Here is a 13,847-nt window from a genome sequence, read left to right as displayed (position 1 = left end):
TGATAAGGGAAGGTCGTGGTATTATGTATGATTGTTTGGAGGTTAGTGGACTGTTTTTTTCTTTTCTTCTGTCCCTGTAGAGTTAGTACTTGTGGTGAACAGCTATTGTAGGCAGTGTCAGGTTTAGCGTTGGTCTGTGGATGACAGTGTGTCGCGCCAGTTGGGCGTTGAAGTCGTGGTTGACTTGTTTTTGAGGTACGTAAGATGCGTGTTATTCTCTGAAGCAAACACCCTCTAACCTCGTTGTACTCATGAAGGTTCCTGTGTTGTGTTGTCACTGACTTGCTAGCGACTTACCAGTTGGAAATTGCTTCGTACAGTGTATTTTAAAAATTGTTTGCTACCTTCTTGACAATCGTAATGGTCCGATGTGGTTTCCATCATGAATAGTTTGAATGGTCTGCTTGGATGGAATAGTGTTCATTTGGGAAGTTCTGAAGGACAATTCATAGCAATTAATAATTAATTAGTAGCATGAAGTAATAGTATTGCACACCACATTATAGCTGAATCGTTTACGTAATGGTGTTCCAAACCTTTGCTTTTGGGAGTAGGTTCTCTTGTGGCTATGTTCGGTCGCTGCATCATTGGTCCATTAGTAGTGAGTGAGTTGTAAGAAGAATGGATCGGCCGACTGAGGCTGACCCGGAAAATGTATTGTGCGCAGGTGCGCTAATGTATATTGGGAGACGTGTATCCTGGTGGAAATGCAAACTCCAGACCGGAGTTTTTCGAGTAAACAGGAATAGTCCTGTGTTACATTAATTTGTTGTCTTGTTGTTAGAGACCTATGTGTAGAGAAGTATTTCCTGCAGCGAATTCAGATGATTGTTTTGAGAGAGTTTGAAACCGAATAACTTGTTGGAACACTTTCGTGTTGGATTCGGCTTGGTGAATTTGTGTTAATTTGTGTTTATCGTTGATATTTAGTTTACTTATAAACAATTAATGATTCAGAAAAAAGTTTAGACGCGGATGTTGAGTGACGGGCTAATAGGAACAAGTCCATTGATTCAGAGTTTTGTCTTAATCATGTATGGGAATCAGTAATCGGGGTTGGTGATTGATTTTGGGGAAAGTCGTCAATTTTGATTAGACCACAGAAGTGTGACGTTTGTGTCACTCAAGGTCGAGCTATATTTTTAAAGGCGGTGTAATGTAATAAATTTGGAGCATGCGCATGTGGTTATAGCGCCCCGTTTTCAGGAATTCTTAGATTTTTTTATATTACTTTTCTGATTATTGGAATTCGGTGCAATATAAATATTCCTTTGTCCGAAATAATTAGCCAATTACTAGGAGCAAACGTAACGGAGTAAAGTGTTAGTTTCCATGATACCATGATTCATTAATAGTGAATTCAGGTCAAAACCGACTGAATGACCATGGAATAACATAGACCCTATTAAAATCTAGTGGTGTACAGTCGTTGTGCGACTTCAATAGCAGTATTTACAGTAAGAAACCGGTAAATTTCACAATGGAATCTATAAGAAGGGACTTGGCAGATACCGTTTTTGTCGCCATGGTGGCAAATGTGATGCAGTTGTACTGGCGAAATGTGTCTAGAAACCATAGTTTTAATGGCCTATGGTGGCTTAGTTAAAATAGTTCCCAGTGTTAGGGTTAGTTGTATAGTTTCTACGGAGGGAACTGCTGGCGGTACGGAAAAATAACAATCAGAAACTATGCAGATGTGCGGTTGATATATATTTGGCATGTTGTGAGATCTGTGGTATTGCACTGATTGAAGTTTATGTATATAACGGACAAGTATGGCTTTTTAATTTACAACTGAAGTTGTATGGAAGTCTTTAGACATTTGGGGAAAGCTTATGACTTCTAGCGGAAATCGCGCCAGGGCTTGACATCGCTCAGTCAAGCAAAGACCCCTGGCTTGTAACAGTATCAAGACCGGCATGACCTTACAGGATACAGGGGGTATACATAATTTTAAAACATCTGAATTGCCAGTGCTGGAAATATTCCCCGAAAAACAAATTTCGTACTGCTACAGTGTTTATCTAACCTTTCTAAATGAAGCGAAAGCAACAGCCTCCAAACTTACCATGCATATAGGCTTATCTTTTAAGTCTGTAATATAAAATGTTTGCTTTTGGAAAACGGGGTCTCATTATTTTGGTGAATCTGATGCATTAAGTGCTTCATTATACAGATTTCTACCTGGAACTTAACAAACTTGTTTTCATCGACGACTCGGAGTGAACTTTATCAGGAACTTCCCTCGGTAAATGAATATTGGCTAGAACGATCGCTTTGAACACATACTTATTGAAAACAATGTGGGACACTTTTCGGATAGAAACTATAATTCGTCAAAATGTTTCCAAAAATTTTCGGCGTACTAGTTGAATGTTATCAGGACACTTTGACAATCATGTATATATTTTGGGTTGTTGATCTGTCGCGTCATGTACAAGAGAATATTTTGAGAAATATAGTGTCCTCCATAGCAGATTAATCGGTGTGTGTGCCTAAAATTTATAAATGGAAGTGTACTATCGAAACACTCAAGTTTTTCCAAATTTTCCAGGTAACGACATCTTACCTTCATCGATTTGCCATCTTATATATCATTACTAACAATAAAAACTTCGACCCTAATAAGATCTCAGTCACTTTCTTATAGCTCGTCTTTCATATTATTCAGGTTGACACATGCAAAGGTGCCATACGAATAATTGGTAAATCCGTGAATAAAAAGGCGAAGATAAGACTCCTTGCGCAGATATGCCTGCACCACCGCCCTCTTTTTCAAATCGTGAAAACTAGTAGATAGGTTGTTTAGGTGGAAATATATATTTCCCGCAACCTTTTGTGTGCAGCCTTCTGAAACAAAGCAGTCAAAGACGTATGGAGAACTACGAAGAGGGCGTGGAATGTAAGCAAACAAGTATTCTGCTAAAATACAGGCCTACGTCTGCAGTGCGACATGTTCAAAATGTCTCAGTGAAAAAGGTTTCCAAAATATCTTGACCTACAAGACAGAAGCCCTTAGAAAAGATATACGAATAACTTTAAACTACAGACACACCTAAGTTCTACAATATTTGGTAAAGGCCTGCAATGACGTCAATCTACGTGACTCGTCCGCCCGCAAAACCTCAGATCCTAAACACATTTTTCATGAATTGTCTAGACATTTGCATTGTGGTTTTCTACTTTCCTCAACGAGGGTCCATTTGATATATCTGTATCTAAAATTCAAAATATTTCCGTGACTGTTTCATAACTATGCGGGTGATAAATAAATGTAAATAATATTGCAGCAATCAAGAGTGTATGCAGACGAGATATACAATGAATAAATAATTTTGATGCCTTTGTGCATTTTCTCTTGGACAAGTATTCATCACGAGAAGTATGATTGACAAATTCATTTCATGGAAATTTGCTTTAGGTAAACGTTCAGCGTAAAGGTGCGTGTTTGCAGAATGTATGTTACGTATATTTAAAAAATGTGTTAGGGATGGTAAACATTTTAAGATAGTTACTTCTCCAGGATAGTATAAACGTCAATGTAAGGTCACACGTGGGATATAAAACATGACACGGAGGGATAAAATTAATGATGAACATTAATATTTTGTTTGTGGGTTCACGTTCATTCGGTATCCATCATAGTTTCTCTTTATTTCTTTATACTGTTCCACATTCAGACTATATATTCGAGGTGACTGCCACCAGCATGTGCAACCTATTTTTAGAACTTTGGTTCTAGTTGGCACCGTATAGCACTATTAAACTGAAGTACAGTTTAAAGCTAATACATACATATATAAAGCAATCAAAACGTAACTTAGAATTGCCTTATATGCATACCATCATTTTCCGTAATATTAGATACAGCAAGTATGCTAAGTAAAACAAAAATCGGTTCATCCTCCCTACCATGGAATTTAATGAACGCTATTCTTCCTAAGTGAAGAAACCTGGTTACATCTTATTTATTTATTTCCAGGTTACGCTGGCTCCAGTCTTACATGCTGTGGAAGTAACGGACCCATAAGGTCGTTATTTATGTGTTATTTTTCCATCTTTTATTAATTATGTTGTTTGGTATTTTTCTAACTTAAACTAGATTTAATTTTGCGTGCAAATCAATTTATATAAATTAGCAAAATATTGATAAAATTTGAGAAACTTGTTTCTCCCTCTCAAGTGACGTAACTGTTATGTAATAGTTCAACCCGACGTGAGTAAATCGTCCATGTATATTTAGTTTTCCTTGTGCCTTGCCTGAATAATATGATAAATAGCTCTAATATCTACACACACACACACACACACACACAGAGAAGCGTAGTTGGGTGTTTGTTTGTGTGAGTGCGTGCGTGCTCTGATTTGAAGAACGTTATATAGATTACCAAGGCATATTATTTATGGAATAATAGAGAATCTAATGAAGTCAGATTTGTTTTGTACAGGACCTACTATAGATGTTATATTTTATGTTTTTATAGTCGGCCTAATTGCTTTGCCATTGAGATCCCTACAAATGACCCCTACTATTCACGGTTCAACCGAACATGTTTGAACTTCGTCCGGGCCCTTCCGACTCCGGAACTTGATTGTTCTCTCGGTAAGTCACTATTTAGATATATCCAAGTTTAATTTTAGCTTTCACTTTACGTATCTTTTTGCTGGACATGCACACAACATGCTGTCTCTTTCTTATTCAAAGTCATACATTTATAAGGTAATGTTGAACTTTCACTTTATGTATGTTTTTGCTTGACATGCAAACAATACACTGGCTCTTTCTTAATCGAAGAGTCGTACAGTTTACAAGGTCGTGAAGAATTGTTGGACATGCGAGGCTAAGTATTACTGAGGTTTCAATACAAAATTCATTGAAAACGGAATAGTATATATGCCATAATAAATGCACCAGTGTATGTAATGCTTTCTTTGAAAATAATAGCTCTAACATTGTCCAAATGAGACTAGAAAGTATTTGACAGACTGTGTATTGACCACACATAATGGAGAAAATAAAAATTCATGTTTGATCAACACATTTACCATTACACTCTTATGCTATCATAACAAATTTGGTAAACTAAAATGTACCTGATATACAAATTGGTGGTTTTGGGTGAAATCGGCAAGAGCTGGTCTGTATCGTAGAAAATTTCAACATTCTGTTAGGAAGTAAGCATACGACAACTATAATGAAACAATAACTAATAAAAGAACAGACCAACATAATGTGGTTCCATCTTAATTATTACATCAATATTCTTTTAATACAGGTCAAAGACAGCAATTAAACCAAAATACTCATTACATCGACGGGTCCCAAATATATGGATCAGATGAACAGACAAGCAATTCCCTTAGGACATTCACTGGAGGTAAATAATGACATTATGATATCATTCAGTAATATACACGAGTTGGCAAACATGTATGTCATACCAGTTTTATTTGTTCCGTTATATATGTGTGTGTATGTATGGATGGATGGATGGATGGATGTGTGTATGTATGTATGTATGTATGTATGTCTGTATCTATGTATGTATGTATGTATATATGTATGTATGTATATATGTATATATGGATGGATGGATGGATGAATGGATGTGTGTAGGTGTGTGTGTGTGTACTTGTGTATGTATGTCTGTGAGTCTAAGTATGTGTGTATGTGTATATATGTGTGCATATGTGTATATATGTATGTGTATATAAGTATATATATGTGTGCATGTGCATATATATAAAATTATATATATATGTGTGTATATGTTTGTGTGTATATATGTGTGTATAATTTTGTATTGAAACCTCACTAATATATGTGTGTATATATTTATGTATGCATGCATGTGTGTTTATTTGTATGCATGTATGTGTGTATATAGTTTGTATGTATGTAAATATGTATGTATGTACGCATGTACATATGTATAGATATATATGTACGTATGAGTATATATATATATGTATGAGTGTATATATATATATATATATATATATATATATAGAGAGAGAGAGAGAGAGAGAGAGAGAGAGAGAGAGAGTAAAATATTAGACAAAAATAAAACGAACTCTTCAGATATATGGTTATATTTGTTACGACCATTTTGTTTTGAATAAAGTAACATAAATAAGCAAAAGCAACAAGTTTTGTAAAACGAACATACAATTTATTTCTTAAAGTTAAAAAGCAAAAATTTAAGAACGAAAAGGTTTGTTTACCCAATTCTTATGTACTGCTTTCACTTGTCCCAAGACACACGATAATGCCCATTTTGCTTCCACACGATAACGCCCATTTTGCTTCCACACGATAATGCCCATTTTGCTTCCACACGATAATGCCCATTTTGCTTCCACACGACAATGCCCATTTTGCTTCCACACGATAATGCCCATTTTGCTTCCACAGCGCTTAACTTACTAACATGATGAAATTTGGGTATATACAAAACTATATCCTAAATCATGAACAAAAGTCAAGCACACAATATAAATTAAATATGCAGAACATATAAAACTCTAAACTCTGAAGGTGCTAGGCATAAACTACTACACTGCAGGCTTCGTAGCGATATGACTGAAAAATTGTTGAAGCTACGTCAAAAATCCAAATCGCACACAAGCACACACACACATACACAAAACTCTGAAACTGTAAGCGAACTAAAGATATTCTACTTCATATATTTGACATTAAATTTGTTTCAAATGTTACTTTTCTAAAGGACTTGTGTAGGAATGCTAATTTGGCATTGCGACATTATAATGACATCTAACGCCTTTCTCGCAATCTTACTAAGCAGAGTAACAAAATGACAGGCGAAGTTAAAAGTCTCACTGTAGGTTCTAATGTTTTAATCTAATAACTCCCGAAGTCTCTAGTTTTAGGTTAGATTCAACATATTATTATACAACTTCGTATGAGTTTAGAACTATATTTCCATTACATACAACAAAACCACGAGTTCGCTAAAGGCCTTTATATATGTGCAGGTAAACTTCAAACTGGTGCAGATCCGACTATTCCAAATCTACTGCCAAAGGACACAGCTAATGCCGCCAATTGTATTCTACCGGCGTTCGATGCCAATGTCAAGTGCTTCCTAGCAGGTAAATATCTATGGCGTTTCGTTTATTCATTTTCGTTTGTTTTTCTTACTGCAATCTAAAATCGGACTCTTAGCAGGCCACTGTCATATTATGTAAAAATGTTCAGACTCAAGACTTTTACATTTGCATAATAGGGGACGTTCGTGTCAACCAGCACCCGGCCCTAATCTCAATCCACACAATCTTCATGAGAGAGCACAACAGAATTGCTGCAGGACTTGAAGCCCTGAATAACGGGTGGTCGGACCAAATTATCTATGATGAAGCCAGAAAGATTGTCGGTGCAATGCTTCAGCACATCACATACAAAGAGTACATTTCCGAAATCCTCGGCGACGCCATCATGAATATGTATAGACTGAAACCTCTCACAAACGGGTATTTCAATGGATACACAAGCAGCGTGAATCCGGCCATCAAAAATGAATTTGCTGCTGCCGCCTTCAGATTTGGTCACAGTATGGTCCACGATTCGCTAAAATACAACAACGGAGCCCACTATTTCAAAGATGTCTTCCTCAACCCTTCTACACTATACGATACAAGTGGAGGGGTTAATAGCATCGCCGAAGGTCTCACAGAATTGAATTCTCAAAAGGTAAGATACTTTCTTAAGGCAACAAATTCCACTTTCCTTTTAATTTACTCTGTCCAGATCTACGTTTAACGAATTTATTATTTGAAACATTTTTCACCTTATGAGTTCCATGCACTAACTGGTAAGTGCTTTGAAATATCAATACGGAGAATACTCAAAGCATGAATAATCAGCTAAAATATTAATCAGAAAGGCAGTTTGCTAGTTTTTCCTATTTATTCATGCGATGGTATATCCAATATAAACATATATATAATGATTGTTAGGATTTTTATTTGACACTTGCATGCAGTTTTTCTACTACATTTGTCCTCTATAGAGTAATGTATAACAAGATGCACGCCGTAAAAATTATTGCGTGCTAAACACAATCACAATTTAGTATACCCAGATCCAGAAGATTGAGTAACTCGAGACTGATTACTAATTTCGACTAAACGTAATTACAATTATCCTTTTCAACACTTATTCCTCATCACTGACATCTTTTGAACACTTTGGAATCGGTTTGAAGCCTGACGCATATTTTCTTAAAGCCACTTATGAATATTACGAGATCATTTTAGTATAGAAATCTGTCCTGAATCGAGACACTTAGCTCTCTGATTCAGACATACACATAAATGTAAAATACGTAAACAAGCCTGATTTATTAATGTTGCACTTTTGTAGGTTGATGAGCGCCTGAGCAACCAGCTTACCCGCCATTTGTTTGAACGTCAGCCAGGGTTTGGCGGCGATTTAGCAGCTATTAACATCCAGAGAGGACGGGACCACGGGATCCCGTTCTACCAGCTTATCAAGACAGTATGCAATGTCAGCGGCAACGTCCACGAGCCCTCCATCTGGACTGCACTTAGTGGGCTTTACCAGTAAGTCATTTTAAAAGTAATATAAAAAAGAAACTAAAATTAATTTAGAAATTCATATTTGCAGCTGCAAAATGTTTTTGTTTAATTTACTTAGCTGTGAATTGATTTTTACTGTTGACCATTTTGTGTCGATAGCATACGTGCAAGACACCATAAATGTCTTTAAAGGCTATAACTAGAAAATATCACAGACTTTACAAGTTGAAATAATTTTATTCACCCATGCTGAAAGGGTGCACATTCCTTGCTTTTTAGATAGACTTCACTCGTATTTTAACATGCAAGCAACGCTTTTGTTTTGCTATATGACTAACTTCATAATGTGGCAATGCTAATAATTTCAAACTTTTTTTTTTTATAGGGACAAAGGCACGGACAAGTAAGACATACGTTACTTCTTTTGCTTATCTGCGGTCAGGCATATTTATAAAAACCAATGGTGGTTTTTGTGGTCGATCTCGGAACTGGATATTTTTAAAACCCATAAAAAACAGCTCCATCACATAATCGATGTTTGGACTCAAACCTATTGCAACCCGTTTCAGGGTTCATCTGGATCATGCAAACTTTGATTCCCTCGTCATCGGTTTAACCGAAATTCGCAAATTGTATGTACTTTTTTCTTGACCAAAGATGCCGCGGCATCTCTGTGTTTTATACCTGCATAAAACAATGCAGCAGATATAAATACGTTATATAGTGGAAAGACCGTAAAGAACAATCTTATTTGATATTGTTAGAAATTCATTTTCTAGGAGTTCCTTTGACATTGACTTGTTTTCTGCGGGAGTTTCCGAGAAACCTGTTTCTGAAGGCAAGATTGGGCCAACGTTTGCTTGTATTATTGCCAAACAATTCGAAGCCTTGAAAAAGGGAGATAGATATTACTACGAAAACTCGGGTGACCAGGCTTTCACACTTGGTAAGTTATCTGGTATTAGAGAGATTTGTTGTTTGTTTATTTTCACATTTACAGATACTTTCAATGCTTAACTAAGCTAACTATTTATATGTAAAAACAGACTTTGGGTTAGATGCTGAATATAATGGAAGACTTGCGTTCAGTGAACTACCTTTTCGTCAAACAAAAATCGTGATATCTTTTAAGGAGAACTTGCATATAGGTATGATGCTATTTTATTTAACACCAGTTACATTAGGAGTTTGGTCTTGGCACGCATGCGGAGCAGCGGCGGAAACACTAATATATCAGATTACCACTAAGAATTTTTTTATCAAAACAGAAACTTGCATGAGATTGTATATAGAGTGATGCGGAGTGATGTTAAAACTGCCACACAGTCGACTAAAACTAAACGTTGTAGCCTTTATATGGTAACCATCAGAGAATAAGCAACAATGTTAAACTGTAAGAAAGTGCGACACATGACCATGGTTGATTTTATTGTGCATTTCATGTATATCTGCAACGGGTATTGACTTAAGAGACCAAAAGTTTCCGAAGACCTCAAACATATATTCAAAACCAAACCACAAGAAGAGTTTACTCTTTGCGACCTAAAGTTTTAGTGTACATTTCACTGTTCGATGGTTATATTTATTAACAGCAAAAAAGTATGATCAGGTTAAACGTTCAAGTGTTTGTTGGAGGACGATTTTACGTTGCTGTTTTAATCTCAAGTCCAAATTGTGTTTTGTCTGCTTTAATAAACAAAAATTCATTTGCCAAATCACGAAAACGTTGATATATATAACCCGTCCTCTCCTTCAATATGTACTGCCGGTATTTAACACAACTGAGAATTTGATTCATTATTGAAATAAAGCACGATTTAAGCTTAAGGACGCTTAACTACATGAAAATACATGAATATCTTACGTTATGTATGCCTATGAGCCAGTCAGCAACACTTTATATTAAAGAAATGTTGTTGTTAACGAAACTCCACTCCATTTTCAGAGGTGCATGTACCAATTATTAATAATTTCATATTGAAGTTGCATCACGTTTTTCTGTGAGAATGTTTGTAACAAAATGCTTGTTTTTTGCAACTGATACCTAGTGTGTGTGTGTGTGATTAGGATTTTTAACGTAGCTTTTAACAGTTTTTCAGTCCTATCGCTACGATGCCTGCAGTGTGGCAGTTGATAGTAATGTCTAGCACTGGGGCATCATGCCGCAGACATGTAGCATGATGTGCCACCCAGACACATTATCCTGACACCAGGCCAACCAGTCCTAACACTAACCTCTTAATGCTGAGCGCCTAGTAAGGAAGCTGTTAGTACCATTTTTGTAAGTCTTTGGTATTACTCGGCACGGGATCGAACCCACGACCTCCCGCTTCCGAGGCGGACGCTCTAACCACAATGCGACCGGAGCGGTCTGATACCTAGTAGTAGCTATATTTGTTACTGAGCATCGTTGTTCTCCCAGACAAGTCACTGATATGCCAGTAAGAGTTGGATGTACTTTGGAAATATCGTATGGAAAATTGCAGAAATATTTCGTCTTGGTTCTGCTTTAAGTTTAGTTAATATATTGTACCTGCGAGGAACATTATCTTTTGACTAACACATTTAAACATCCCATCCCCAAAATAGTTTTCCAAAACTATTAGAGACATCATGCTTTAAATGAAATCCTTAACAGTGGCAAGAAATAAAGAACTTGTGAACGATATTCACTACTTAGTAACATTTCATTAGCAAACAATGTTGCAGAAAGAATTCAAGAACATTTTACAGAAAGTGAAGACGCAGCCACAAAACCTCAATACAGTGGCAGCTTTAAATTATGAAGAAACCTGTTCCATGGTGTTACGTGTTGCTTTTCCTAAATTGGGTTGATTTTAACTTGAGTGACAGTCGTAGGTAAAGAGATCCAGATTGTTTTAAGTTTTGGTTTAACAAATTACGTTGTGTATTGTCAAATCGCTGGATATACTCAAGAGTTCCAGCGTGCTATAGATCTAGTACATATGTCTTAAGGTCCAATTAATTTTACTAATTGTTCATCATGTCCGTGCTACATACATGTTTCCTCTTATTTCTTCTAGAGCAATTAGATGAAATTCGAAAAACAACCCTGTCAACGATCGTTTGCAGAAATACAGGAATAACGTCAATCCCGACAAAAGCCTTCATCAAAAGCATCAGCGCTAGGTATGTATTTTACTTTGTTGAGATGCATTTAGTTTCTAAAATGGAATGCGAATTACAGCGCTGCAGAAATACAAAGATAATTAGGAAAGAAAGTTTATATGTAGAAATGATACAATCATCTTATTTACGTTTATGCTGTCACATATCTTCCGATTTGATCCAGAGAAAGCACTGTTAGCTCTGAATTGTTTTCAATAATGTATTCTATATACCTTAATTTTTCTCAAACAAATCCAGTGATTGTGTATGTTTAGAGCAGAGGTAATTCTCAAATCTCCTTGCAAACGTGTCTGATATGTAAAAATGCCTATATTTATGGCTGAGGTCCAGCCTTTAGACATTAGCGCCTAGTAGAAAGGGCATGGAGGTTGATGGCTAAAAGTACGATATGTGCAGTTTACTCGCAGACCGGGCTTTCATTCCCAGAAGGGGAGGAATTAAACTAAAGTAAATCAGTGTTAAAGATTTTGAAGTCACCAATTTAGAGAATATATTATTTTGCACGTGTTTTGACATTTACCTTTACACAGAATTATTGTTCATATGTCCTAAAAAGATATTGATTTTTTGTAGTAACCCCACAATGTCATGCAGCGGTGTCTCGGAGATCGATTACAACAAATGGAAGTGCGGATGGTCTGATTGGGGACCATGGACACCATGTGTGAACTTTATCCAGTTCAGGCTGCGCACGTGCAGACAGTAAAAACCATGCGCTGCTGCTGTTTGTACTGGAGATCCTTTTGAGATACAAATGTGTGGTTCTATGAGCAAGGTGGACCTACCAAGGATCCAGGTCGAAATCCAAAGTTTTAGGTCCATTCTAGATGTACAACACAAAAATAGTGGTGGTGTTGATCTACATACAGCTCAGAGTGCACTCCAGAATATTACTTCTCAAAATGTATTAAAGTGCGGATGGTCTGATTGGGGATCATGGACACCATGTGTGAACTTCATCCAGTTCAGGCTGCGCACGTGCAGAGAGCAAAGACCATGCGCTGCTGATGTTTGTACTGGAGATCCTTTTGAGGTACAAATGTGTGGTTCTGTGAGCAAGGTGGACATACCTAGGATCCAGGTCGAAATCCAGAGTTTTAGGTCCATTCTAGACGTACAACACAAAAGTAGTGGTGGTGTTGATCTACATACAGCTCAGAATGCACTCCAGAATATTGCGTCTCAAAATGTATTACAAAAGGTGGATGTCAATCTAAGTTCTGCTTAACAAATGCACGTGACACTAACCAAGAAATGTTTAAATTAAACTTTATGACAATTAATGAGACAGAGGACACACCAATCTAGTACAATTTTATTTATGATATAAAATGATTACTTACACCTATTGCTCAGTATTGTCTCATGCTATATATGGGGCAATGAAATTGAAATCTAACAAATAATTGTCTCTAAGAGGACCGTTTTGATCTAAAATAAAAGTTTGTGTACATTATTTTATAATTTTGTTTTTATGATATGCGAATGCTATTATGTTTCTGCCATATGGTTTTAATAATTGATGTTGATGTTCTACCGTGAAACGCTTTACAGGCCATTAATGGCAATATTTAATATTTTAAATTCATATGCAAAGTGTTCAGATGTTACGTCCATATTTTTAATTTTTCAAGAAGGAAGAGGAAAACTATCTTGTTTAATGAAGGATTATCATCCCAACAAATAACGTTGGAAGTTTGCAATATGCGATGTATTTCATAACTCATAGCAGAGGAAACCGGGTAATCCGTCATTAGTCGTGCATATTCCATTGTCCGTCAATTAATGCTATTTTCAACTCCTCAAATACCACGAAACCAATTTCAAATTAACTTACTCAGAGATTAAAATGGCATAAAGGCCAATACATTTTGGTACAAATTATGCAGATACACCATTACTAAAATATAAATTCTTTCTCATCGACTGGGGATTGGTGTTGGACACAACTTAAGAGAGAGCATACTGACCTTAAGACCTTTGTCTTGCTTTTACAGATGATGGCAATTCTCGAATAAATCTGTGTGCCATTTTTAAAATTTAACAAGTTTGTAAACGCTTTTTTTTCAATAAACTGCTAAACAAGATTGAAAGAAATTACACTGAAGTATTTCGATATAATGGCCTTTTAAGAC

General features: G+C 36.3%; 1 protein-coding gene across 3 annotated transcripts in view; it reads left to right on the top strand.

Annotated features, from left to right (window-relative positions):
- Positions 1-13,168, top strand: part of LOC149780964 (immunomodulatory peroxidase-like) — a 74,010-nt gene extending 60,842 nt beyond the window's left edge. For 2 of the 3 annotated variants that reach the window (XM_089938074.1, XM_089938072.1), the window contains 9 exons: positions 3,983-4,031; positions 4,485-4,603; positions 5,277-5,378; positions 7,000-7,116; positions 7,251-7,714; positions 8,387-8,586; positions 9,342-9,508; positions 11,607-11,712; positions 12,286-13,168. In XM_089938074.1, the coding sequence (XP_089794200.1) occupies positions 3,983-4,031; positions 4,485-4,603; positions 5,277-5,378; positions 7,000-7,116; positions 7,251-7,714; positions 8,387-8,586; positions 9,342-9,508; positions 11,607-11,712; positions 12,286-12,418 (1,457 nt within the window). In that variant the 3' untranslated portion in view covers positions 12,419-13,168. Of the gene's footprint in view, positions 1-3,982; positions 4,032-4,484; positions 4,604-5,276; positions 5,379-6,999; positions 7,117-7,250; positions 7,715-8,386; positions 8,587-8,947; positions 9,073-9,341; positions 9,509-11,606; positions 11,713-12,285 lie in introns of those variants that run through there. The other variant, XM_089938075.1, reaches the window with a different exon arrangement.
- The last annotated feature ends 679 nt before the right edge of the window (positions 13,169-13,847 follow it).

This window comes from Sinohyriopsis cumingii, chromosome 16 (genome assembly GCF_028554795.1).
Source record: "Sinohyriopsis cumingii isolate HCF-2022 chromosome 16, ASM2855479v2, whole genome shotgun sequence".
Lineage (NCBI taxonomy): Eukaryota > Metazoa > Mollusca > Bivalvia > Unionida > Unionidae > Sinohyriopsis > Sinohyriopsis cumingii.
This window is presented reverse-complemented; position numbering and strand designations above follow the sequence as displayed.